The sequence below is a fragment of the Brettanomyces bruxellensis genome, chromosome 5 (assembly GCF_011074885.1).
Source record: "Brettanomyces bruxellensis chromosome 5, complete sequence".
Lineage (NCBI taxonomy): Eukaryota > Fungi > Ascomycota > Pichiomycetes > Pichiales > Pichiaceae > Brettanomyces > Brettanomyces bruxellensis.
Genome location: NC_054686.1, coordinates 1,102,162 through 1,129,959, shown reverse-complemented (window position 1 = coordinate 1,129,959; position 27,798 = coordinate 1,102,162). Strand labels below are relative to the sequence as shown.

The window sequence follows — 27,798 nt, the reverse complement described above, 5'->3', positions numbered from 1 at the left end:
TTGAATAAACGTTTTCTTGAAAAATTCAAAAAAACTTTATAGTTTTTTTTTACGTCAAATGAACATTCAAAATTCCGATTTATTTGTGCACTACCGGACGTGCATATCCGTAACTGGTAATTTATTTTATAGAGAGTGTAATAAACCGTTTGCTGAATTTAGCATGTGTTGGAAAGAACCGGACGGAAGCAATTAAATTAAGACGCAACCTAATTATTATTTGAATGCGGAGTGCGAGTGAGTTTTCCGCTTGCCGGTTATTAGTTTTGAGAAACAAAAAAAAATAGAAAAAAAATTTCTGGAACCTTGCTGGTAATGAAAAAGTGAAATATTCACATGATACTTAAAATACTAAGAAGCTTTAGCTATAGGGTTAAAACGTTTGAAGAGACAAGTACAAACAATTCATTTCATCACATCAACAACAAACCACAATGGGTACTAAAACAAGCTTTAACAACGTAAGAGTATGCTTCTAAGCTTCAAAAAGATGTATAATATTATTTTTTTATTATTGAAAATGAAAATCCTGGATAACCACCACGGTTATCTTCGGCCACTAAAATTTTGACAAATTGTAAAAAGAGCACTCATCGGTAACGGCTGCCTACATATTTTTTGAGTTTATACACCTTGCTGATGACCATTTCAAAATTTTACAAGGTATACCTACCAATACACCATATTCCTTCTTGTAATTCGATTCAAAGGCCTACGTTTCCATTTAGCATTTACTTTTCACGCATAACCTTTACGGTACTTTTTCACATTCGAAGAAAAGGATCGAAAAGAAAGACCTAATTTACTAATTTTATTGCATCACCTTCATTGGTACATATACCCGGAGAATCGCTTCTTTGATTAGCCGTTTTTCACTAGCTGTCAGATTTGCCAAGCACTATCAGGAAGATAGAACACTCGACAGACAGCACTATTTTATATTATCATGAATACTGTTGAAGCATTTTCGGAGCTTGTGCGTCTTTACGCCAGGGACGATGACGAATCATGTGTTGATAGTAACGATTATAACGGCGAGTACATGGGTGCTCGAATTTCAGCTGTTTTCGTCATTCTTTTTACATCATCTTTTGGTGCATTTTTCCCCCTTCTTTCTTCTAGATACTCTTTCATCAGACTTCCTGACGCCTGCTTCTTCATTGCCAAATATTTCGGATCCGGTGTCATTGTGGCAACTGCATTTATTCATCTTCTTCAACCGGCTGATGAAAATCTAAGTTATGAGTGCTTAGGTGCTCCTTTCACTGAGTATCCAATGGCATACGCTATTTGCTTGATTATGATCTTCGTCATGTTCTTTTCCGAGTTGATCGCTTACAGATGGATAGAAACCAAAATTGGAACCATCAACCCATCAGAAAAGGCTCCTCTCGCACATTCGTCGACAGATGATGACGATGAGATCGACGATCAGAAAGATGAGAAACGTGATCGTACTGTCCCACAGGACTTGGAGTCATTACCAAAGAGTGGTGAAGAAGCAGGCTTGGCTAAAGATCAGCAATGGGATGCAGACCATTATGCTCATGAACGTGACCACCAGGATCCAGAGGTTATCGGCACAAAAGCGGAAAACAAGGCCAAGGAGGATTATGCAGGAAACTTGCTTAACGTGTTTGTTTTGGAATTCGGTATCATTTTCCACTCCGTTTTTATTGGATTGACTCTTGCCTGCTCAGGTGATGAGTTCATATCTCTTTACATTGTGTTGGTCTTCCACCAGATGTTCGAAGGTTTGGGTTTGGGTACCAGAATTGCTCTAGTTGATTGGCCAAAGGAGAGGAAGTATACTCCTTGGCTTTTGGCCCTCTCTTATGGTCTCACAACCCCTGTTTCTATTGCAATTGGATTGGGTGTTAGAAAATCATACCCACCATATTCAACCCGTGCCTTAATCGTTAATGGTTGTTTCGACTCCGTTTCCGCAGGTATTTTAGTCTACACAGGTATGATCGAGTTGATGGCTCACGAGTTCCTTTTCTGCGATGATTTCAAAGGAAGAACTGGATTTAAAAGGATGATAATCGCCTTTCTCGTTATGTGCGTTGGTGCGGGCTTAATGGCTCTTTTGGGCAAGTGGGCTTAGTTCCATTCATATAAGAAGATTTACAATTTTTGGTGTATAATTTAATAACTAATGCTGTGATTCGATAAGTAATTAAAATGAAGAAAGAAATAGTACATACATGATTACTTTAAATTCCAATTCTTTCTACCTACTGATCAAAGAAAAGGGTTATAAAAATGAAAAAGAAGAAATAAAAACTGAAAATTCACGAAGATATACAACCTAAGATACAAAAAATTATTCAAGTGTTCATGTAGGTGGATGGGTCAATTCCGTCTGCAGGGAATTCCTGCATTTTAACCTCAAATCTTTGCTGGATCTGGTCCAACAATTCTTCATCATCCTTACTTGAAACAAACGAGACAGACAATCCCTTGGTACCAAATCTACCAGCTCTACCAACCCTGTGCAAGTACTGGTCGGCCTCCTTTGGCATATCGTAATTGATAGCGACATTAATTCTTTCAATATCAATACCTCTGCCAAAGACATCGGTCGAAACACAGATACGCTTGTTGTATTCCTTGAAAGACTTGTATCTGGCAATTCTCTCCTCTTGAGGCATACCTGAATGCACGCAGATTGATGGGAAGTTAGAATCGCATAGAAGCTTGTTCAAAGCATCTGCTCTCCTGGTGGATTTAACGAAAATAATCACTTGGTTAAATTCCAAAGAATCCAACAGCTCTGCCAACTTTACATTCTTCTTCTCTTCAGGCAGCTTGATGTAATACTGCTGCAAACCGTGCAAAGTCAACTTCTTCTCGTCATCAACGTAAATCTCAAGTGGGTTCTTCATGAACTTTTTACACACCGGTCTCATTTCAGTTGGTAAGGTGGCCGAGAACATCATGACTTGCTTTTGATAAGGTGTAGCTCTGAAAATATCCTGGACATCTCTTCTCATAGAGATCTGCTCCAAAACTCTATCACATTCATCGATGACAAAGTTCTTGACGTTGTTAAGTCTAATTGCCTTCTCTCTAACCAAGGCGGTCAATCTACCAGGAGTTCCAACAACAATATGTGGGCAAGTATCTTTGTTTTTCAAAAGCTCTTCATCCTTATTAATAGAGATACCACCGTAGAACACAGCGGTCCTAACGTCTGGCATATATTTAGAGAATCTAACATACTCATTTCTAATCTGGTATGCCAACTCTCTTGTGTGGCAGATAACAACGGTCGAAATTTCACCTGGTGTTGGGTCCAACTGCTGCAATGTCGAAAGAACGAAAACAGCCGTCTTACCCAAACCGGATTTGGCCTGGCACAACACATCATTTCCCAAAATTGCTTGTGGAATGCATGCCTGTTGGACTATAAATAATATAAATAATTGTGTTAGTTTTCTAAGTTGTTACAGGGAAAATGAATAAATGCATCTCTTTCTCCCTGAAGTAATGTAATATTTGCTGAAACGGAGTAATAAACTTCACCCCCGTTGAGGAATTTTGGATAAAGGGACGAGAAAATGAAGAATAAAAAGAATGAAGCTGCATGCATATGGTATAAGTACTGTGCAATTATAATCCCATTTTTGTAAAGATCAGTATTTGCATAATAATAGATTACCTTTGATAGTGCAAGGCTGGTCATTGAAAAATAAACCATTTGAAATTTGTAGCAATTTCATGCATAAGAGAAAATAACGAGTGGCAACTTCACTTGATTTCAGAGTTGAAAAATATACTCAAATCTAAGGATAACCAAAAAAAAGATAAGATTCTATCCCTTAATTCTCTCATTTTCCTTCATCCTTCCGAGTCTCCTCAGCGTTTCAAGTTTAAAATATTTTTGAAACGTATATCATAAGTGGCAGCAAAATATATTACTTCAGGTGAAAGAGGACGCTTTGAATTGATACTAACCTTCCGAAGGATGTTCGAAACCACAGTCTGCAATTGCTCTAAGCAACTCCGGCTTCAACAAGAAGTCCCTGAAACCGGTGGTGTGAACACCAACATAGGAACCTTTCTTGTCGGTTTCTCCCTCCTTTTTAGTTTCATCGGAGGTCTGGGTGGTGGTTGGAGCCACGTTAATCTCCTCAGAATCAGAGTAATCCAATAACTCTTCTTCACCTTGAGCTGACATAGTTAGGGTTATGTTATTGGTACGAACAGAAACAAAAGTTAAGGGTGATAAAGAAGAAAATTGTTGTGAGAGTTGTCGAGAAAATGAACAGCTACAAAACAAACGGAAAGAAAAAAAAAAGGGGGAGAAAAAACAAACGGGGGAAAAAAGTACCAATTTGATAATTAAGAGCATACAGAAAACTGCCCGAGATAAAATTATTGGGTCAACCATTTTTTATTTCATTTTTTCATGCGGAAAAGATCCTTTTTATGCTTGCCAAGGGAGCCAGCCACTCCCACCTATTAATTTTTTTGTGTTCGCGCCAGCGCACCGGAGTTGCAAAAAAAAAAAAGTGGTTTTATGATTACTTTACATAAAATATTCGCGGTACCGTTTGCTTTTGCCTATGGATAGTTAGTTCCTACAATTTGAAAAAAAAAAGATCAAGAACGCGACACGTTAAAACCCGGAAGAGAGCCAAGAGCTGTACTTTCATCCATCAAAATCATTAAAGTTGCTCTTGCTTTTTTGACCAGAGAAGTTGGCTTGTTAAATAAGCTTATTCTATTTGCATAATGTCGACTGAATATGAGAGAATCTATCTAAATCAGTCCAAATTACCCGGCAGAATGAGACTTGCCGAGTCTGGACTAGGTTGGAAGGCCCAGACATTGCCAGGTTCAACGGCAAAAACCTCTCCATTTTTGCTCCCAACAGAGGAAATATTGACAACATCCTGGTCACGTGGTTCAAGGGGATACGAGGTTTGCATTGATACCAAAAACCGTGGTGTAGTGATGCTGGATGGGTTTGGCAAAGAAGACTTTGCATCTTTGAAGAGAGAACTAGAGAAATTTTTCGACATACAGTTGGAGCAGAGGGAGCATTCATTGAGAGGATGGAATTGGGGAAAGACACAGTTAGCGAGAAATGAATTGGTGTTTAATGTGAGTAATAAGCCTGCTTTTGAGATCCCATATTCTCAGATTGCCAACACGAACATGACGGGAAAGAATGAAGTCTCAGTTGAGATGGATCTGGTAGACAAGTCCGAAATAGAAAAGGCAGGTGATGAATTGGTTGAACTCAAGCTTTTCATCCCTGGAAACATGGAGAAGGACGAGGTTGAAGAAATAAACAAGAAGGAGGAAGAAGAGCAGAGCAAGACAGATAATGGATCTAATACAACAAGCGACAAGATTGTTCCTTTGCGGACCAAAGCTCTATATTTCTACGATGAGCTAAAGGAGAAGGCAGACCTTGGACAAGTTGTTGGAGAGATGATCGTTTCATTTGGCGAGGTTCTATTTTTGACTCCTAGAGGAAGATATGACATCGACATGTACGATTCATTCCTCAGACTGAGAGGTAAGACATACGATTATAAGGTTCAGTACAAACAGATTCAGAGAATATTCTCGTTGCCTAAAGTGGATGGATTGCATCAGCTTCTAATTTTACAAGTCGACCCACCATTACGTCAGGGTCAGACTAAATACTCATTTTTGACGCTTCAGTTCGACAGTCAGGAGGAGATAGAAGTTGAGCTCAACTTGGATGATGACGAATACGAAAAGAAGTGGAAGACTCGTCTAAACAAAACATATAGTAACTACACGTACATGGTTTTGACAAGTATCTTCAAAGGCTTTACTGACCGCCGTGTTGTGGTTCCAGGATCGTTCCTGACAAAGGATTCGGATGTGGCTATCAGCTGTTCAGTTAAGGCGAACGAGGGCCATCTCTATCCACTCGATAAGTGCCTCATCTTTGTTACGAAGCCAACAATTCTACTTCCGTTTTCTGACGTTCATGAAGTTGTGTTTTCTAGAGTTGACACTGCTGGTACACACAAAACGTTTGACATGGAGGTGGTTCTCAAATATGGAGGCGGATCGCACACATTTGGAAACATTGATAGGAAGGAGCAATCTGCCCTGGAGACATTTTTGAAGACTAGAAACTTGAGGGTGAGAAATGATGAAAAGATTGCTCAGGAAATGATGGCAGCTGCTCTGGCGGATGATGATGATGATGGAGATCTTGATTTGGGATCTGCTGATGAGGATTCACCAGACGAGGACTTTAAACCTGGTGATGAGAACCAAGAAGATGATGACATTGCGGAGGAATATCAGTCTGACGTTTCTGCCAGCGGTGAAGACGATGATGAAGATATGGAGGATGAGGAGCCGGAGAGAAAGAAGCACAAGAAATAAAGCAGGTAACTCTAACATCGTTTTAATACTACGAGTCCTTATTTTTCTATTTTATATTATAGTACCTCAAGTTGGGTTTTTGTACATTCTACTTGAATAGCGAACAGTTCTTAAGGCTGGCAAAACGTGTGGGAGTTATGTAAGGTGAAAAGAAGAACGAGTAAAACCTAAGAATGAGCTAATTGTCCTCATCCGCCTGACTATTATGTAATAATTCGAGTATTCTTAATTTTAGTTCTTTATTGTCCATCTCCTTCAAAATGTATTCATTCCTGGGTTGCTCTTTAATACCGCAACACATCTTAAATCCCCAAACTATACGCCTTAGGCCTTTAAGGTCAGGGAAAGTCCCACTATTGATTCTTTTGAGAATGATCTCCAATTCTTTAGTATCCAAGTCTCTAATATCTCTTTGGTCTCTTGACCTCTCGTAGGACTCAACCTGAGAAAGAAAGATATATTTAACCTTTGCACGCCTAAGCTGTAAGTGGTTGTCTTCAACATCCCTTTTCTCTGGTATTGCACTTAGACTTTCTTTAAGGCCAGTATTCAATCGCGTTTTCGGCATTCTGTTGGAACCGACGGAATTCCTAAATGAAGAATTCTGCGTACGAACTGCAGCCTTATTGATCATGCCAAGTAACTGTGCAGAATTGATGTCCAAATTCACTTGAATTCCTTCTGCATTTTGCCTCATAAGTTCCTTTTTAAGATCAGTGATACTCGGCAAATGATACACAGACCTTAAAGTGTGATACTTGACCGAATCATTTGCCAATTTCTGGATCTGAGGGCGGAGGTCCCTGTTAAGCGTTTCCATCACTGTTGAATAGATCATTTTTAACCTCGGGTCCAAAGCTACCGTCGCTGAAGTTCCACAGATATCATTGCTAGTATTGTCCGTATGAATTTGATTTGCTGGCTTGTCATCAGCAAAGGAAATATCCTTGAAAGTACTGCTATCGTTTGAGCAAGAAGAATTATCAGCAGACTCTTCCGAGGAGGATACTGAGGATTCTGAGGATGCCGCCGAGCAATCACCACCTTCAGGTTTACTGATTGATTCTTGATCTTTGGCCATGCTTTCAGCTTACTTTTTTTTCACAAATTCTGGTCCATGACGAAAAAGCAACAACTAAACGCACCGACAGGTTCAACATCCAGAGGCTAAATCATATTCTTTTAAGCTGCCAGCCAATAGTTCGACCAAATAGTGACATGTTTCACGGCTGATATCTGCTTTTACGCAAAAAACTGATATCTCATTTTTTGGAGGTTGACCATGAATCCTTTTGCAAGTGCAATAACGTATCACACAGACGAATCCTGTTGAAACACTCTTCTATCAATCCTAGCCCCGGAAATAAAATGCTCCCAAACTCCAGATCTGTTTGCACCGTTTATTTCCAGTAGATTCCTGACGTTTAATTTTTAGCTCAATAAATTTATCATGCTTTTGGTGCATTGTTTAAAAAAACAGACTCTGACCGAGACCACCTTGCACATAATTGGTAAACTGGCCTATATTTGACTCTAAGGGATCTAATTAATTAGCGGGGGAAAAACTATCGTTTCGCGCGAGGTGACCGCCGGCTCTCTATTGAAGGCTCACTGCACAAATGAAAAGTGACAAATGCCTATTGTTCATTATTCACCATTTGGACAGACAAATATCTTAATGTGCACTCAAGTCGTTACAAATCACAATTATGCAAAAAAGAAAAAAACTTTTACTAGCTACATGTCAATCTTGCTTGGAGTTCGAACTATATTGCATCAGCAAAAATAGTACATACTCCACTTCAATTTACCGTCTGATATTCTCGACTTTAAGGTTAGAACTTTGGAGAAGGAAACGGAGGTGTGGGGAGGGGGAAAAAGAAAAAAAAAAAGCATCCCAGTCACAGGCAACAAATGATCCCGTTTATGTATTTGTCTTAAACCCAGCGACCGTTCAATTTTCATGACAATACAACATAAATCTGAAATCCCTGAAGTAGTTAAAGAATATTTACTGCAATTGAAAGATGCATCAAAACAGAGTACGCTATGCTCATTCATTATTTTTAAATTTCTTTCATTTTACTTCAGAAATTTTTTCTCTTCCTCGATGTGTATTTTTTTTTTTCATGAGGCATTTGCTCTTTATTGTTCGGCCACCGCCATTGCAGTTCAACGCCTTTTTTAGGGGGTCCAAATTCGAATTTGGCAAGTGCATTTTTATTTTATTTGATCTGGTCTCCAGTGGCTTTTAAAGAGAGATGCCATGCAATAAAGGAAACTTTAACGGTCGATAGACGGAGAAGAGTACAACAAAGGGGAGAAAATCTAATACCGTATGGACAAGAAAAAATACGACGGTGTTTTTATCTGCATACCCTTAGATCTCGATGCAATCATTTGATGTACATGAATTAGACTGATCAGAACCACGCCAAATTGAATTCTCTGTCCCAATAGGAAAGATAATTTGCCTCACCCACCCTATCTTTGCCCCTGCAATTTTTATCGGGGACCTTGCCATACAATACAGCCTTACGAGGGTGACAAAAAAAAATAAGAACACAAATAACAGAGCCGAGTTTTTTTTTTTTTTTCTTTTGAACAAAGAAAGACTTCTGCCGATTAAGTCTTTAATGCCCAGTTTATTTTTATCTTGCAGCTTTCCGCATTAACCGGCTTAACATTGTGCTGCATATACATATATTACGTAGATATTTTTCTGATTATTCTTCCGTATCAGTTCTTTCAGTACTCGGCTGGCGCAAAAAAACACCGTTTTCAAATGCATTCATTATTCGAAGCTGCATTCGAGACTGCGTAATAATTATTTACCTTTTCACTCGAAAGTCGTTAAAAGTCACATTCGTCAGATCAACGACTTTTCCCCCTTAATATACCCCCTTCGCAAGGCATTGCATTGATCCAAAAGGCCATAAAAGCAGCGTTTATTGTTCTGGCAGCAAGCAAATCCATGCCATATTCTCACTGCTAGTTTTTCAGACTCTTTTCTCCATCCCCATTTCGCAAAATTTCGATATAATAAACAGGGGAAAGCAAAGTTACATACCCGAACCTATACTCTTGGGTTTGCATCACTTTTCTTCAACTGAACACGCTCAGAAAACGTTGCCTCAAAGTTTTCAGATCTTCGTTTTATCGGCATACTCTCCGAATTCACTATTAAGCACACAAACAGTTATATATTTAGAAGATCATGAAGTTCGGCTCGGAGATGAATGATCGCTCCATCGAGCGTTGGAAAAACTACAATCTAGATTACAATCTTTTGAAGCATAATATCAAGCTTGCTACGACAAGTCATCCAGAAAGTTCGAGTTCTCTCTCTTCTAGTAACCAAGGCTCGATCGGCACAAAGTCGGTTGATTCTTCCGGAATACAACAACAAGCACAGGCAACTCTTGGTCCGCATCAAAAGAGATATCTGAAGAACCTATATTTGGAGTTTAAAAAGCAGATCCAATATGTTTCGCTATTTGTTAATTCCAAGTATGGTGAACTTTCTAGAAGATCAATGGCTACTAAGAAACAACTCAACCAGATGCTAAGTTCCGAAAGTGAGGATGTAGATGTGTCAAGTACTGTGTACACAAGGCTCAGGGCACGCAAGTTTTTAACTATTAGGAGGCAGCTTGAAACTGTATCCACAGATTTGCAAGATCTTTCGAGATTTATCCTTTTGCAGAAGATAGCTATCAGGAAATTGTTCAAGAAGTTTTTGAAGCATTCGACTTACGCATACAAGCAGGAGTTAATCGACAAGATCTCATCGGAATGTCTTCATGGTGACCCAAACTCCTTCGTGAATCTTGATCTAACTGATGCTGCCACCGAGTTGACTCTAATGTTTGACGTCATTGACAGTTACTTTTCAGATGATGCATCTTTCAAGAATGGAACATCGATTTCTCCACCTAAACAACTACCACCATCCTTAGCCAAGCATGCTCGTGAAACTAGTCTCGATTTTACACCAAGTTCGTTGATATTGCATTCTCCAGTTAGGAGAAGCTCATACTTGAGTATGAGCTCTTCACAGCCAAGAAATATTCGACCCTCCCTACTGGAATCGAGGGTCACTGCTTATGATGTTGTGCGGTTGAAAAAGGCACCAGTTTCGAAGCTATTTTGGGTTCACAAGGATAACTTAAATGAAATCAGGTTTCTTTTGCTTCGCGAGTTTAAGCTCATATCTGATGATACAGGCATTACAGGTGCACACGAACAAGACACTGAAACAGATAATCAGATTACCCATTCGAAGCATCCAAGTTTCAGATTGAAGAAAACGGAATCCTCTTTAAATTTGGAAGCTGCACGCAGAAATGATCTGACAACCAATTCACAATTGCGGAGTGAAGATTTGCATCACAGACCCGTGCAACCTCAAACGTTAACAACAACAAATTTGAATGGAAATGAAGATGATTTAGAAACCTTTCATCCTTCCACAGCTGTAATATCATATTGGTTAGCAAATGTGAGCTCTCCAGTTATGACATTAAAAAGATTCAACAATGACAACGGAAGATCATTCTCCGGAACTACGGCTGTATCGAGCTCTTTTACATCACCTGAGGCTTTGGATGATACTGATGTATACCCTTCTGATGTTTCTCCAGAGGTGTATTACCCAGATGCTTCAAAACAGCAGATTCCTCTTTTGATGGCACCGGTTGGTGGACTACGCCAATTCACCCTAGCAAGTATGAACAGTTCTGTTTTATTGGAACTTTTTTCGAGAAAAGTCAGAAAGGAGCAATTGGTTAACGATTGGTTAAATGCTGATTTGATTGGAAATCCAAAAATGGCACAGCTCACACTTGATTGGTGCTACGATAAAAGTGTACTCCCAGCGGCAAAAGTGAAATTCAATCGGATGAGATTCATAAAACTTGATGCCGACAACGAAATCGAGTGCTACATAACATTGGACAGCGATATAAAGAGTGTTCCATTGAAAAATGGCATTACAAAATGTGATAACACATGGACTACGGAGGATGAAAAAAACGCCGACAGATTTCCACATTCAATTTTAGAGGTTCGCTACGACTCGCCATTAAGAAGACTGTCGTCAAATGTTCGGGAGTTGATGCACTCCCACTTGGTTTATCGTGTGGATGGCGTCCAGTTCAGTCTAAACAATTACCTATATGCAAAATATTACATGGATTCTGTTCCCGATGACTTGACATTGAGCTTCATTGCACCATGGTTTAACATTCTTCAAAGTAGGGACATAAGAAAACTTCCCTCTTTACATAAGAAGTCAAGCAACAACTCAATCCACGGAATATTATTGAACAAGGACGATGCCCAACTAAATGCCCCAAAACAGGTGCAACATGGCGAGGGCTATTGGAATGAGTTTGATTATGGCTCTGATTTGGAGGATAAGGATGATGCCTTTTATGTGTATGATGATTCAGAGAATCCACAGTCTGATCGTCGTGGAAATGGATTTACGGTTGGGTTAAACTTTTTAACTCCTGATAAAATCGAATCCATTTTACAGTTTGCAAACAAAGTGACAAGTGCATTTGGTCGTCTGAGACACTTTGGTTTTGACCGTAATCGGGATAATCAAGATGCAGACATTGAGCGCAATCAGATTGTGACAAATCAAAATTTTGCTGGCTATGACTCAACACGCAGCACACACACTTCACACTCTGGCTCTTACTCAGAATCCGAAACAGAAACAGATTACCTGACATCCGAGAATGAAGAGGCACCTTTGAACAGACGTACATCAATTATTGAGGCCGCAGTTAACACCAACGCTAGTAAGGGAACGTCATCTTCATATAGGCCAAATGAGTTGGCTAGTCAAGTTGTTCATGATAAAGTACTCTCCTGTCTTTATTTCATCATTGCGTTAGTGTCATATCTGGTGGATGGTGCTGGTATTGGCATAGTGTATTCTGTTCTGCGAAACTCAAATAAAAATCCAGATGTTATAAACAACAATGGTATCTTCATGCTCCTTCTATTTGGCTTCTTGTGCATGGGTGCAGCGATGATTTTAGACATTGGAAGTATTTGCCTTATGATGTGCAGATATTCAGACCCACCTCAGTCCCATATAGTGATTGTATGGTCTACGTTTTTCATTGTTACAACGTTATTCATAATTGGACTAACATCATTTTTCTAGAGCACATATTCTTCAAGAGTATTGGTTGAAAATATTTAACGAGGATCTGGAATCCTTCTTTTGTGCGACCATAATATAATACACCTTTTGCTATGAACTTTGTAACACTTTTAGTAAATCTAATATCTATAATTTATATCCAAATTTCTCCTGTGTGTATTCAACGCCAAGCTCCTGATAATCATGCTTAGAGACACAAACCTTACTGAAAGCACCGCTCTTGAAAAACTGCCGACCTGAAAACCAGCCAATTTCGGAATGGTCTTTAGTGAAATTACTGAGGTCACGAACAATGATTTTATTATCAATTGGAACCTCTTGTTTTAAATCACTCACCAACCTGTCTTCATAACCAGGTAAGTTGGACGTCCCACCAACCAAAATCATATTAGCTACCATTAATGGTCTCAGAAGCTCTGGAACATGGTTTAATGAGTCCTTAATTGTGGTAATTAAGCCTGCTTTATATGCCCCACTAAGCTCTGGATGAAAAAGAAGCTCTGGAATTGCAAACCGCTCATCATAAAGTTTCAAAGATTGAATTTCTTCTTTTCTTTCAAGGGTAGCAAGCTCACTATTCGTTAATGTATATCCAACGGTGGATGTTTTGAAATCAGGCAGAACATAATTTATGGATATCTCCCCCATTTTCTTGTTATCCAGCGCCCCATTTCTTGACTTTTCCACTTTGCCAAGTGAGTTTTCATAATTAGGACTGACGTAGCATGCCTTTTCTTTGATATTATTTACCACCACCATCTCATCGGTAACGTTATAATGCCTAAAAGAAATCATTTCTCGCATATATCCGTTAAGAAACTTTCCTGCAACAGGCATCTTTCTCACTGCTTTCCAGTATGGTAAGCCGTATATCATTGGTATAACCCAGGTCGAGTCGAATCCAGAGTCTATGACAAACTGAAAATCATTGTAATTTCTTTGGCTTTTCTCATTCTTCTGTTCATTATTATTCAGCCATGGTGTCAAGAACCCAGAGGAGCATCGGTAGAGATTGGCAATTCCGTATTCTTCAAACAAGATTTCATCGGACATATTCTGAAACTTACTGATTGTAAAAGGCGACTCACAAAATATAAGATTGGAATCCTCGAGCCAATTATCTGTGAAATGACTTTCCATGAATGTATTATCCCATATTTGCTTTTCTAAAGACCACTGTGTAAGCTGACTGTGCTCAATAGGACGTCGATAATGAATTCCCGAATAATCAGTTATGACTTTCTTTTCGGGTCTCAAATTCTCACCAAGTAAAACACGCCCAGTATTTGTTCTGACAACACAGTTTGGAATATGCTTTGGCTTGTCATCTGAAGCTTCACCATATTTTATTTCATAAGCACCATTGTCTATGATAACGTTCTTTGACATTTCACTGGGCTAAAATAATTCACCTTACAGATAAGTAAAAAAGTTCAGATTCAATTAATCACTAGGAACTAGGTTTAAATGATTGAAAGGTCAAGGCTGAACGCTAAAAAACGATCCTGAAAAGCATTTGATCTAAGTGATGAAATTGTTTCGCGCGAGGACGTCGATCGTCTTAAAAAAATATCGAACATGCATTACGTCGCGGAGCAGCGGAAAGAGCAAAAACTTTACGATAGAAGAATATTTAATCGTTATCAGGAGGGGTGCACATTTTAAGATGCAAGGGACTGAGGGAGGGCTGTTCCTTCATCATAATAGTTTAAGGGACAGTGTTTATAAAAATTTCTTCCGTCTGGATCATAATTTAAAATAAAAATATAGAGTTCAGTACACTTGAATGTGCTTCCAATGTTTGACTGTATGAGTACTAAGGCACACATATTCTGGAAATATAAAAATGCAGTGAGCTGTCTTACAGATAAGAATAATTTTAGGGTCATCGGTAAACCTTTTTAACCTAATGCAGTCAAATCCCCATATTTTTTAAGGTTGCTTGCTCATCCGGCTTGAGAATAGATAAGATGGAAAATCGGGGTTTGATGACAGTGCCCTATAACCATACTTTTTTTGCTCTCCTTTGATAAGCAAACTTTATTCATACAAAACAGTAGGGACAACCCCACATTTTATATCAGGAGAAAGAGATAATAAACTTTACAATGCTAAATCTGCGGAATTTTGCAGTCAGATTTCCCTTAACATGGATTTTGATTATTCAAGGGCATCGCTAAATAAGTAATGAGGCTATTTTGCGTCAAGACTAAGACTTCAACCTTATCTAAACTAATTGTAATTAATATTTTACAACACCTTCACACTTACGCTTATCCTCTTATTATATGATTCCTTACCGAATTTAAACAACTGTATAAACACCCTTGATGACTTCTAATGTAGTCCCACCCTTTGGGAATAAAACTCTTTCTATAGAGTAGAGATGTATCGGTTTTGACCTCGAGTGTGCAGATTCCAAGATCAAAGCCCGAATATACTCCACCTAAATTTTTGAGTCAGACGAGACAGATCAGAAGAAATACTATGAAATTTTTTTTTCCAGCTGGTTTTGAGCAAATCTCTTTCCAACAATAGCAACATGCTAATGCTAATTTTTTTTATTTGGGAGGAAAGGTAAAGCTAGTACAAATCCTTTATTACTGGGAAACAATTAATAAGAAAAAATAAAAAATAAAAAATAAAAAATAAATTAAGAATAAAAAAAACGTGAGACACAAGCACGCTGCCTCTCTGTTCTTTCATACTGTTGATCATTAGTTCGAATAAACTAAAAAAATAGCTTCATTCATTTCTTCACCATAAGATACAAACAAAAGCGGATTACCATAGTCTAAAAATTTTAGCAAAGCGTCTGGCTTTAAGAATTGCACCCTTCCATCGTACCTTTCGCCAAAAAAAAACGAATTCGGCGTAAATAGAAAGCAGAGGCCAATCTTCAGGAAAGATTACAAATACACACTTGAATAGAAGTATTGAATTCAGTGCCTGATCTGAAGGGGACACGTAAGGAACACTACAATTTTTCTCTACCCAAATTCACAAAAATGGCATTACTTTCTCATGTTTCAAAAGACGGAAAGCCGGCAGTGAAACATGTTTCACGTGCTTGCTTGGCATGCCGTTCGAGACACCTCAAGTGCGACGGCAAGGAACCTATCTGTTCCAGATGTGTCAGGGCAAATAGGGTCTGTCAGTATGTTAAAAGTAATCGAGGTGGCTCGCGAAGGAGAGGAGTCACTTTAAAGAATAAGCAAAGTGAGAAATCACCGGGCCACCGAATAATAAACTCACATTCAATGACCAAGGACCGGCTTAAACAAAGGATACGTGAAAGAGAGGAAAAAGAAGAGGTGGATCCGGACACTTTTGTTCTTCCATGCGTCCGCAATGGTAGGGCAGATATGGAAAAGAGACCTGTCTGCCATCATCAATGCATGACGGTGGAAAACTTTAATAAACTTCCACCATGTCTTTCTGGCGGCCAGATTCCTCATGAAAACGCGAAGATAAACGGTAAGACCATTGATATGTTTCCTACTTTCAATTCTTCGAAGGCTGAGGAATCATTGAATAAGATCTTTGATCCTGCAATCTTAGCTCCTTCTCTTGATGAGTGTTATATCTCTCCGGCTCTAACAAGAGACTTGAATGTTGAATCTGTTGTCAATACCTACTACAAATATTTCCAACACATACACCCATTTCTTCCATCTCGAACGGATATCATCACATACTTGAATGCAATTCCATACAATTATGACCTTCTTCTTGCAATGAAAATCATTGGAGACGGTCAGAGCTCTAACGTCTACTCAGCTGATGTTGAGACGGTTCAATTTCTCATCAGCAGTATCGTCAACTTTGTGAAGCAGGTTGGTAAAGACTTCATCAGTCTTCAATCATTGCTCTTGCTTGCAATTGCGGCACATATCTCATCACTACATGATCTATCGATGGTACTTCGAGAAGCGTTGGTTTCGTTAGCTTTGGAATTAAGGATCAACTTGGTCGACCAGAATAATATTCCATTAAAGTTTATTGATGTGAATGGCTATATCACCGACCAGCAGGATGACGAAGTAATGCAGTCCAGCTCCAGAAATGGTACAAACCTGATGAACACGCCATCTGAGTCTGGGGGAAAAGATGATGTCTTGACAGAATTGATGCAAGCACGAAGGGTTGCAAATGTTCCTAAGCGTATTCTCTTAGAAACTGTAAGGAAGACTTTATGGGAGGTCTATTTCTTCGATACTATCAGTGGTACAGCATCAGGACATACGATGTCGCTATTGTCCTCGAGGAAGCTTTTGGTCTTGTTTCCAGAGGAGGTTTCACCTGAAGGATTTGACTATAAAAGTCGAGCAGAAGCATGTAAACTAGTGAATGACTCGATAAAGCTTAACGTCGCTGTTCAGGCAAATAAGGAAATTCAATCCCACCTAACACATATGAGAGCTGCTATTGGAAACTGGGAGATGAAACTAGAAAACCCCGATATGTACAACTGCCCATATTTGGTGAATACGAATGGACAAGTTAATGAGGGTGTTTTCGAGGCAATTATGCTAGTCTGCTATGCACAAATATTTACTCATAGACCTTTTTCCTATTTATGGAGACCTGATATCTCCAAACATCCCAAATGTACCGATGAAAAAGGTGCAACGGATAATTGTCCTACTTTAAAAAAACGCGAGGTGGATTCTCGGAAGATCATTGAAACTAGAAAGACAATAGAGTCTGCGTCTTCTGTGGTTAAGTCATTGTTGGACACAAACCCGGCCAGAATTACTTCGCGTACTCCATTTTTGGCATGCGCATTAGCTTTTTGTTGTCTTGTTCATTTGAGTGCATATTCATGGGTTGATTCCAGCTTAAAATCGCTGGAGAACGTGACGATGACATCACCACTCAAGGATAGTATCAATAAGGAGGAGTTGGAGACATACACGGAATATATCAAACTTGAACTTGGTGCTATCATGCAGATTTCCAGGCATTGGTTTTTATCGCAGAAGCTTGCTCAACACATTAGGGACACTGTAAGGAGAGTCTCTCCAACACTTTTCAAGACGGTATGTTCCGGGCTTCCTGAAAAGAGTCGGAAGAAGGCTATTCAAGCGATGAGACAACGTACACTTAAGAAATATGAAGATTCTCCTGTTCCAGAGAAGGCAGCAAATACTTCAATGAATTATAACACGCAATCTGATTTCAATACCCAGACTGTTGGACATACAAACTTGGCTACAAATCCTTCTGAGGATACATTGCTTAATATGCTTAAGCAGGAAGGCGATTCAGATAACAAAAACACTGATAATCAGACTGCTATTTCGGGTGCTATCTACAATGCATCTAAGGAAAGCAATCAAACACCGAATGTCATTAGCGGTCCTACCGCCACAGGCAATAAACCACAGCTTCAAGTAGATACAAAGGTGTCTGCATTGAATCAGCAAAGTTCAACTCCTTCAAGCGGTTTTAACGATATGGATCTTAATCTAATGACAGACGACAACTACTTGTCTCTATCACCAACAAGTGATACAGGATGCGATTGGGTTGATAAGCACGTTTTTGAGTTTGATGCCTATAACATAGCTAATGATGATGGATTGAAATGAGTTCTCGTCAATGTATATTTTACTTTGCACACTTTGTACTAATTAAATCAATGGGCGGATCCTTATTATTATTATTATTTTTTTTTTTTTCTAATTAGGTTATGTTTTATACACAAATGCATACTTCTGAGGACGAACTCTGTCGGTTAACGTAAATCAATACTATGCAATTTACATAAACATTTTATAAAAAAGCCAGCTATTATTCCCATAGGAAGAGAATATAAGAAGACTGAATGCCTTGAGTATTCGTATTAGAAAAGAACATAATTATACAGCTGATAAATCTCTTATTACTCGTGCGAAAGTGGTGCAACCAAATCCAATGATCTTCGCAGTATTCCTTCTATTCGTCCACGCAAGACATTAGACTTACAATCAACATTGAAGTTCTTGTAATCGATCGTAGCTTTATGCTTCCCTACAATGATCGTACCTCCTTCATTATTAGGTAAGGTCACAAACGAATCTCCAAATTGGGCATGCAAAAGCATACTTATATGCTTAAGTCTTATATCAGGACTGTAATCGTCTGAAAGAACTGAATCCAAACCGGTGCTTTCTTTTTTGACACTAGAATTGAACTTATTGACCTCCGCAGTTTGATCTTCTTCCTTAATTAGCACATCATGCTTCTCCTGCTTAACAGCATCCGAATGAACTTCCTTTATATGTGCGTGACTATGTTGATGTGAAGATATTTTGACAGATGCAGGAATAGAATCGCAACTAATTATAATTGCTATAGCTGAATCCGCTACCGTATCATCAACAATTCCAGAGTGCCACTCAATGGTTGCAAGAGCTTCAGACTCCTCTAATGTAATTCTGACCACATCCATAACTTCAAATGAGTATTCATCCGGATCATCAATCAAAATCTTAACATAACCAAACATTTGTGTAAACTGCCAATAAAGCAAACTCCTTTTCACGTTACACCGCAATACTTGACGTTCTCTAACAACAGTAGCAGTCAAACCAGTAAACTCACGCAAGTCATCCACCTTTAATAAGTTAAGATCAAAATTCTTTTGAACAAGAATACCACTAACAGTATCATGATCTTCCGGAAGACTGGTAGCGAGCTGTCCCATGACCTTTGCAATCTTTATCCCTTTGAATTCCAAATCAAGTTTTGAGCCGTCCCTAGGATTATAAACCTTGACTTCGTCCTCCGTGTCCTTAAACTTTTGATACCTAGACAACAAGGCTGATTTTAATCTTCCCATAGGATTTGATTCACCGTGGACCAAAACAATCTTCTTGGCATGCACAAGATCTATGAATTCCGAATTCTGCTCATAGTCGACGTGAGCAGCAAACGAAACCTCTTCAACATTCATCCTTCTAGGGATACTTACGTCAGGATTATTTAAAGCTGGAATTTGGTCAGGTTCAGTTAACAATTTCTTAGCCATCGTACCATCAACAGAATAACCGGTCATAATAACGGTGTTTCTTGGGTCTGGACACCATTTTTCGAGAAGTTGTCTAGACACACCATTTTGAAGCATACCCGGGGATGCTATCATCACACAAGGATTCAAGTCATCGATTCGATCTGCATGTGCAACATTTTTTATGTATTTGAAATGAAATGGATTCTCGTTAGTTTCTGTGAATTTCTTTCTGATGCTGTCATTCATCATGTTGATATATCTTTCGTAAACAGCCATACATTTTTTAGCAAGACTTGAGGCGTAATAAATTGGAACATTCTGCAAATCCTTGTGCCTCTGCCAGTATTCATCCAATATTAATAAAATTTCTTGGGCTCTTCCCAAAGCAAACACCGGGAGAAGACAACGACCACCTTGCTGTAATGTTGAATGTATAACTGTCGTAAGCTTATTTTCTCGCTCTAAGCGTGGAACATGAGTTGCAGTACCAAATGTAGATTCCACAATAAGAAGATCAGGTGTAACATCTGGAACTTCAGCAGAACTTAAATGCCTATCTTCTTCTCTTGAATAATCACCTGTAAACAAAAATTTAAGACCACCCATTTCAACAAGAAACATAGCTGCTCCAAGAACATGACCTGCTGGGAAAGCGGTAAAACGGATTCCATCAACCTCGATGGTTGAATGATAATCTAGCGTTTCAATTCGATCCAACGAAGAATTCAAATCTTCATCCGTATAAAGAAACGCATTCGAATTCTCATCCATTCCATTGCTGTCATCGGTAATAGTAGTGACACGGACAAAGTCATTTAAAAGCCACTTGTAGATGGCTTTGGTAGGATATGTCATAAAAACACGTCCTTTGAAATTGGTGTGCTGCATGACATAAGGCAAGGAAGCTGCGTGATCTAAATGAAAATGACTGATTAGTAAAACATCAACTCTACTAAGATCAAAATCGTCATAGAAAGGAAGAGATTCAATTCCAGAATAAGCAGGATGGACACCTGCATCTAGCATCACCACTTTCCCCTTATATTCGACAATGTGACAAGAACGGCCCACTTCATTACCTCCACCAAGACAGTAAAAGTTCACATGCTCATTTGTCTTTCCTTCTGTCGATTCAGGCATCATGGAAAGTTCAAAAAAGATAATGAGCAAATATTATACGAGCCTTCAATTTGTATTTAAGGACGATGTTAACAAATACTTGGGCTATAAACACTTTAAGTTTGTCTTCTATTACTAGGAGAACCGCAGTACGTACAATAATTTTTTCCCAGAGAATATGGGGATATAGAATTAATATTTCATTATCGACGGGACTGCCAGACCTGACCATCTTCTACTACTCCCCATCTCGCAATTTTTTTTTTTTTTTTTGCTGGCTAACGATAAGTGGTACAAGCAAAATCATCATCGTGAAAATATTCGCAACAATCGATACCAACAAAGATAATATATCTCATAAGGCCTATCATCGAAACAATTCCTCAGAAATGTCACAAAAACAAGGTGTCTCTACCTCAGAGCCTTTAGACCTCATACGGCTCCGTCTTGACGAAAAAATATTTGTTAAGCTTAGGGGAAACAGAGAGATGACTGGAAAACTTCATGTAAGTGTTCATAATCAAAACAGATATATACAGAAAGTTGAAATACATATTGCCTTTATGAAAGTTGCTAGATACACTTAATTAGAATGCGGGGCTTACTAAACTGATTTGGTGTTTTGATACTCTTTTACGTTCTTTTTCAGAAATTCAATTACTAACATTAAATCTCCAATTATTTGTTCTAGGCATACGACTCACATTGCAACATTGTTCTTGGTGATGCAAAAGAAACAATTTATTATGTTGATGCAGCATCGAAAAATGTGAAATCAAGACATGAAGAGTCACCGTTGATATTTGTTAGGGGTGACTCGGTCATGAGCATAACGGATGCTGTAAATGTTGAAGAAGGATCAGCAGAATGATTTATGTTAAGAAAGATAGGTGGTGAGGCTTTGCATTAACGGGCTATTTTGTATAATATATCATTTGTTGGTGTTTTACCATGAAGATGAGGCTAAAATAAAACGGAAAAATACATTTTGATAACGGTTTAACGTAGTGCATACGACGTATCCTTTGGGATAATTCCTGTAAAAAATAAGATGTATATACATTTTTGTTTCATTTAACCTACTTATTATTATACAAAATGCGCGTCCTGAAATAAAACCTGAAGTAAATGCAATGTGTTAGCGCCTTTGAATTTAAATAGAATACCTTCTCCTTAAAGGGTGAACACCCAATGCCTCCCGTTTTTTAACCTTAAGGACAGGAAATTCATTGTCATCTTTCAATTTTTTAACTATTTTGCTTCCATACGTGTAACCTGTCCTGTAAATCTCATCAAACTTTGAAAAATCAAGCGTGGCATAACCCTCAATTGGTGGCCTAAGATACAAACAGCCAGATGTATTCTTGGCTCTATCCAAAGCATTGACAGAAGCAACGTATGCTAGTCTCATTTGTATATCTGCCATTGTTGGCACATTCGGATGTTTCGAAAATGGATTAATACGGTTCATGAGGACCCAAAATCCGCTGAGAGAATCCCCATAATCCATCGGCGTTCTATCATCTGCCGAACCAACATCACATGCAACAATAATTTTGGCTCCTCTCCTTTTCATCTCTTCAACCGTAAGATTATCAACGTAACCACCATCTAAAAGCATGTTTCCATTATCGGTGATTGGCGGCAAAAGGGACGCTAGAGACATTGATGCTCTAATATAACGCCATGCGTATCCGCTTGTGTGGACCTCCATTAAGGATTCTGTTATATTGGTAGAATTGGCATAATACTTAATCCAGAAATCCTCAATTCTTGACTCTCCAAATGCCTTCCAGACACCTCTGTTGAACACATGACCTGTGATGTAAGAAGTGACTGGAATGGTGAGATCAAACAACGATCTCCATAAGGAGCCCATCCTACCTGCAAAGGTTTTCACTCTACCGTACATAGGCACAAAGTCGTACTCTTTTGCATACAAGCCGCCAACAAAGGCACCAATTGAAGTTCCACCAATCATATCAACGGGAATACCATTGTCCTCCAATGCTTTGATAATTCCAACATGACTAATACCTCGAGCACCACCACCACCTAAAACTAGTCCCACAGATTGACCCGTCAATAGACGTGCAAGTCTCATGAAGTCGTCCTTATGCACCTGCATGGGCTGATAATACTTCTTCGACCGGAACGAATCTCTCGTCAGACGAAGAAGCAGATCATTTCTGGCCACAATACTCTCTACACGATTTTTCAAATTATCCTTTATGATCCTTGTGGATTTGCTGAGAAGACCAGGCAATTTTTCAATTCGCAAAACATCAGCATCCTGATGTGCAACATTTGGCGAAACTGTGTGTACTTTACTGCATTGCATCTGGATATGATGATAAGCATGAACCCATATCCGATTCTTCAACCATTTGTTGGTCAAACCGGGACGAACATATCTCTCCGGATGCAACAGAACAAGTTCTGTCCTTGCTGTTGTTTTGGTCTTTACTAGAAGTCTCTCATACTCTCCAACATTTGGTGATGCCGTTGCATCTGCTATCAGCAAAATACAATCGCCTTGCTGTATACATGTTTTTGTCCATGACGAGTTCGCAATCGAATCAACCAGATATAGAACAATATCGTACTTCTCCTCCAGTTCTGCAAAGTAACCACTCTGCTTCATCTTGGCAAGTCGATCGAATGCATGCTTACCAAGATTGGTCAAGGCAGAACTTTGATTCAAAATCTTGACGGACTGTCCTATGGCCTCCAAAGCAAGTCCTAGTCTCTCGCCAAATTCTGTAACAGGAAGTCCCTGGGTAACCGGAAGGATAGTTAGAGTACGGAAATTCGAGAATGTCTGATACAAGGGCTCATCTTTCACATGCGGACTAATGCCCGGGGTAGGCGAAAGACTTGGATCATTGGCCATAGTACTCTTGACTCTGTTTGCAACTAGTCGTGAGACACTCACCATGATCGACGGATTACTAAGGGCAATCAACTCAAATAAAGTACGAGGTATTCTGGCCAATTCAGAATCCCTAATTGCAACCAATGTGACAATACGGCGTGTTTTCGTAAGAACTTCCACTTCACCCAAGGACTCACCTTGGCCGTGTTCACCCAATATCACATGTCTCTTATCAACCGAATTAACCTTCACTGAACGGAACCTGCCATTGAGCACAACATAAATTCCATTTGCCGGGTCTCCCTGATTGTATAACGATTTACCTGCAGGACAGTGAACCCACTCCATAGCATAGTCAGTGAGATAAAGTCTGTGATCTAGAACAGTCAACAAATGCTTTGCAATACATGACTCAACTCTAGGATATCGTTCAATCATGAAATCAAAAACATCCCTTGGAACGAATGCCGCATACGTGGTTTCAGTTGCCTTGACATCAATAAACGACTTCGATCCAATCAATGTTCCGAGATATCCTGCTATCTCACCCTTGCCAACGGTAAATAAATATTGCTGATTACCTTTTAGATTCTTTGAACGCCTGCGACGGTAGTATAATATCTTTGAATATGGGGAATCATCATCATCATCAAGCTCTTCCATATCTCCCTTCCAGTAAGAGACATCAAGAGAACCATCAATAACATAATAAATACCGGGTGTCTGTTCACCGGCTCTAATAATTTTAGTACCCTTACTAATCCTCATAACCTGAATCTCGTCCGCAAGATCTTTCTTCACTGCCTCATAATCTGAAGCCCCATTTTCCGAGTTACTTCCGACAGAATCATCATCCATATTTCCATGAAACTTGAATCCAGTTGTCAGATATTTGTGTGCATCCGAACTGTGGCCTTCCTCAACAGTCGGAACAATGTTAATTGCAGTTAAAGAACTAATTACCTGCGAACTGTATTGAGTGCTAGCGATTGAAGAAGAAGGAAACGAATCATTCCATGTGAATACATCTTTCACTATTCCAATTGCCTCACTGATAGCATCCGAAAGAGCAGAAGCCCAAATGGAGTCATCAAACTCCTCAGAATTTCGGAATGAATCATTTCTTCCGATAAATTTGGATCCGTCAAACGTCATGTCAGACTCATTTTTAGGTAAGGGGGCATTTGAAACCAAATCACCCGGATTTGGCTTGTTTCTAGACTTCAAAGTAAAATGCCTGGCCGAAGAACTTGGATGATGAATTAGTGACGGCCTCTTATTTGTAACATCCATGGAATTCACACCTTCATCGTTTGATCTGAGGCTAAACATACTGTTAGACCTGAGAGCAGAGGAAAAGTTACTTTTTTGAGGTTGCATATTACTGGCACCTGCAAGACTACCTTGCTCTTTTAAGCTCATTTTTACACTATTCAGACCATCACTGTCCCGACATACCTTTGGAGAAGTAGATACGGTACCATCACAACTCGAATTTTGAAAATGCCGACTAGATCTGATAACTATAGCAGGACGCGTTTTGGCAGACTGAGACTTTGAAGTCGAGATCTCTGAATAGGGCAAATTGGAGTCGTCGGCATTAGCAGCGGAATCTGCCTCCAAATCAAGGGATTCTATAATAGTATCATGTAGATAGCCAGGCAGCTTGTAGGTAATTCTATTGTTCAAATTCAATTCGGTCTCAAAAATGTCGGAAGTGAGATCCAAATAGTCGTTTGCGGTTTGGAAAGTCACCCTGTAGAGCTTTGTCAAGATCATGTCAATGATGTGAGTAGTTGCTTTCGGATACTTGTGAGCAATTTTGATAAACGACTCACGAGGAATGATAGAAATCGTGCAGTTACCCTTGGGAATTGCGATGAGTTCCACTCCGGAGCCATTCACCTTAGATCCCAATGAAGTGTTTCCCATGTCTCCAGAAATCGGAAAGTTTCCAGCCAGCGATGTATTGTTGATACTTTGTGGTACGCCATGCACAGCCTTTGGAAAAGAATTCGAGGATGGCTGCCCATCAACAACACCAACATCGTTCAAGAAGCCGTCAGGATCTGTCTCGGTTGGCGATATATTTTTATCAAGATCCTTTCCATTTAGAGCTTTGGAAGGCTGCCAGACATTCTTGTGTACAGAGAGAGAATCTACTTTGGTTGAATGACGTGAATATCTGGAAGATGCTCTTCCATTGTTACTTTGCACATCGGGCGAACTGATTGCCGGAGAACACGACCCTAATGTATCATCCAAGGCAAAACCATCTGATGGCATAGGAAGGGACTTGCGGTTTAGGCTTTCTGGACTTAGTAGCGAAGGAGTAGGAGCAGCATACCTCAACAGGGATGACTGATTGGTCAAAAGGCTCAACACTCCAATAAAGGAGGAAACAGGTGCACCGCTCTTAACGTTGTTTAAAAGCTGGTAACGAACGCCATCGACAACAACAACATCTTTGGAATTATCCTTAGCAAAGGGACCTTGTTTCTGCACCTTGTCATCGCCAACTTTAAAATACACTTGTATCTCTCCGTCAACACAGATTGTGAAACCAGAGGTATCGTCCAAGAAGAGAATTTCTCCTGAGTCTAGTTTCTGGGTTTGCATACTCTTAGTTAACTCATGGAACACAGACTTATCCAAATAGCCAAAGATTTTGATGGCACTTAGAAACTCATCTATGTAGCTCACTCTTGATTTCCCATATTCCACAGGTGGCTCTAGGAAAGTATCAATTGTGGGTTCCTGCCTTTTGGGCTCTTCAGGTAGCCTTGAGTACTTCGTGAGGTATATATATCGAACATAACCGTAGGCAACAACAATAACAACAAGCAACAAAAGCAAGATGCTGGTGAACGACAGACTGAACTGAAATGTATGTGTGAGAATTGAGATGATCACCGTTGGGATGTAGTAGAGGATGTTGGATATCACAGTGTAGAAGCAATAGCTGATAAACCAAAACAAATCGGTTATGAGTGAACTGGAAGCATCATAATACCGAGAATTGCTTAAAGCTACACTCGAAAGAGAAGTAGCGAGATCCAAACGAGTATCCTGGGTGATAACATCATGCTGATTGATTGTACCACTTGAAATAATAGTGGACATTCCACAATGCTGATATTATGAATATAATGTGACGTTTAGCACCTAATATTACCGAACCCGAGGAAATTTGGAATTCCACTGATTACGCTGTTACCGGAAGTGCAGAAAGTATAGATGTACAGTGATAAAATAATGCCAGCTGAGTCTACTAGGGTCGTTTAAAAAGTGAAAATAGGTGAAAATAGAGTTAGGCAGGGGTATGCCTCTGATAGGATTGGCTGTGTTTGTGTGTGGGCCATAACTGCAAAAAAAAAAGAGGAGATCCTCGTTTTAGGTTTATTTGGGTACACTATTCGAGAAAAATCGATAGCAATGCAACCGGTACCAAAAAAATACATTGTGATACAACCGTATCAGTTTTAGGTTTTTGAGAGCTTCAAATACCATTATGACAAGTCTAAATGCTCAGAAAGGATTGAACTGACTCTCATTATCGTTAAAGTTTTAAATTACCCTCTGGACTATTCTATATCAAACCTTATGACACGTGACGCTTCGCTCAAATTGGACTTTTATTTTTCACAAAATATGGGGTCCGACGCGGATCGTCGGGTCTTTTTTTAACTGATCATGTGATCCACGGCCCAGATGTATGCCAGAAGAAACCTGACAATAATCCGAATATTTGAAAAGGACAGAATTTACGAGGCTTATATACAGAAAGAGGTACCCCAATATACAGGATAAAAAAGATAAGATAGATCCACACGTAATATTTTGGACATTATTATAAGTCAACTGGGAGAGTGTACCCCACAATCCATCCCTTGTGTGCTTTTGTTGGTCTATATTATTTCTTAATACCGCTCAGATCAGTAATGGAATAAGAAGAGATCAAATTGCTCGTAAATCAGAGAGGCTAATGCCAAGAAATCAATGATTACCCCTTTCACAGTACAGAATGCTGAACGACGGCGTTCGGGAACTTTTGAACTGTAAGAGTTGATCGATAGATCTTCGGTTAAGCGAGGGAAAGAATTCGAAATTGGTAAGATGTACTTTATTTTTCTTTTTTTCAAGCTCGTAACCTCAGGGCATCTTTTCTATCTGATTCACATGCTTGAACGAGCCTCGTTTTCTTAAGGGAACGGGCGCGCGCCTGGCTTTTATCAGTTCAAT

The 27,798-nt window shown here is 39.3% G+C and overlaps 9 protein-coding genes across 9 annotated transcripts; 4 read left to right on the top strand and 5 right to left on the bottom strand.

Moving 5' to 3' along the window:
* Positions 1 to 946: 946 nt before the first annotated feature.
* Positions 947 to 2,107, top strand: BRETT_004514 (uncharacterized protein; the record flags this gene model as incomplete). The annotated part of the gene is made up of 1 exon (XM_041283010.1): positions 947 to 2,107. One exon carries the CDS (start codon positions 947 to 949, stop codon positions 2,105 to 2,107), a length of 1,161 nt encoding a protein of 386 aa, XP_041135786.1.
* Positions 2,108 to 2,330: 223 nt separating this feature from the next.
* SUB2 (Suppressor of the cold-sensitive snRNP biogenesis mutant brr1-1) lies at positions 2,331 to 4,183 on the bottom strand (the record flags this gene model as incomplete). Its single annotated transcript, XM_041283009.1, has 2 exons — positions 2,331 to 3,409; positions 3,961 to 4,183. 2 exons carry the CDS (start codon positions 4,181 to 4,183, stop codon positions 2,331 to 2,333), a joined length of 1,302 nt encoding a protein of 433 aa, XP_041135785.1.
* A 557-nt stretch (positions 4,184 to 4,740) lies between these two features.
* Positions 4,741 to 6,384, top strand: BRETT_004512 (uncharacterized protein; the record flags this gene model as incomplete). Its single annotated transcript, XM_041283008.1, has 1 exon — positions 4,741 to 6,384. The coding sequence occupies one exon, from the start codon at positions 4,741 to 4,743 to the stop codon at positions 6,382 to 6,384; it is 1,644 nt and encodes a 547-aa protein (XP_041135784.1).
* Positions 6,385 to 6,562: 178 nt separating this feature from the next.
* BRETT_004511 (uncharacterized protein) lies at positions 6,563 to 7,465 on the bottom strand (the record flags this gene model as incomplete). The annotated part of the gene is made up of 1 exon (XM_041283007.1): positions 6,563 to 7,465. One exon carries the CDS (start codon positions 7,463 to 7,465, stop codon positions 6,563 to 6,565), a length of 903 nt encoding a protein of 300 aa, XP_041135783.1.
* A 2,136-nt stretch (positions 7,466 to 9,601) lies between these two features.
* BRETT_004510 (uncharacterized protein) lies at positions 9,602 to 12,565 on the top strand (the record flags this gene model as incomplete). The annotated part of the gene is made up of 1 exon (XM_041283006.1): positions 9,602 to 12,565. The coding sequence occupies one exon, from the start codon at positions 9,602 to 9,604 to the stop codon at positions 12,563 to 12,565; it is 2,964 nt and encodes a 987-aa protein (XP_041135782.1).
* A 126-nt stretch (positions 12,566 to 12,691) lies between these two features.
* Positions 12,692 to 13,954, bottom strand: BRETT_004509 (uncharacterized protein; the record flags this gene model as incomplete). The annotated part of the gene is made up of 1 exon (XM_041283005.1): positions 12,692 to 13,954. The coding sequence occupies one exon, from the start codon at positions 13,952 to 13,954 to the stop codon at positions 12,692 to 12,694; it is 1,263 nt and encodes a 420-aa protein (XP_041135781.1).
* A 1,619-nt stretch (positions 13,955 to 15,573) lies between these two features.
* On the top strand, positions 15,574 to 18,159 carry BRETT_004508 (uncharacterized protein; the record flags this gene model as incomplete). Its single annotated transcript, XM_041283004.1, has 1 exon — positions 15,574 to 18,159. The coding sequence occupies one exon, from the start codon at positions 15,574 to 15,576 to the stop codon at positions 18,157 to 18,159; it is 2,586 nt and encodes an 861-aa protein (XP_041135780.1).
* A 293-nt stretch (positions 18,160 to 18,452) lies between these two features.
* On the bottom strand, positions 18,453 to 20,702 carry BRETT_004507 (uncharacterized protein; the record flags this gene model as incomplete). The annotated part of the gene is made up of 1 exon (XM_041283003.1): positions 18,453 to 20,702. One exon carries the CDS (start codon positions 20,700 to 20,702, stop codon positions 18,453 to 18,455), a length of 2,250 nt encoding a protein of 749 aa, XP_041135779.1.
* A 1,132-nt stretch (positions 20,703 to 21,834) lies between these two features.
* On the bottom strand, positions 21,835 to 26,679 carry BRETT_004506 (uncharacterized protein; the record flags this gene model as incomplete). Its single annotated transcript, XM_041283002.1, has 1 exon — positions 21,835 to 26,679. One exon carries the CDS (start codon positions 26,677 to 26,679, stop codon positions 21,835 to 21,837), a length of 4,845 nt encoding a protein of 1,614 aa, XP_041135778.1.
* Positions 26,680 to 27,798: the final 1,119 nt, after the last annotated feature.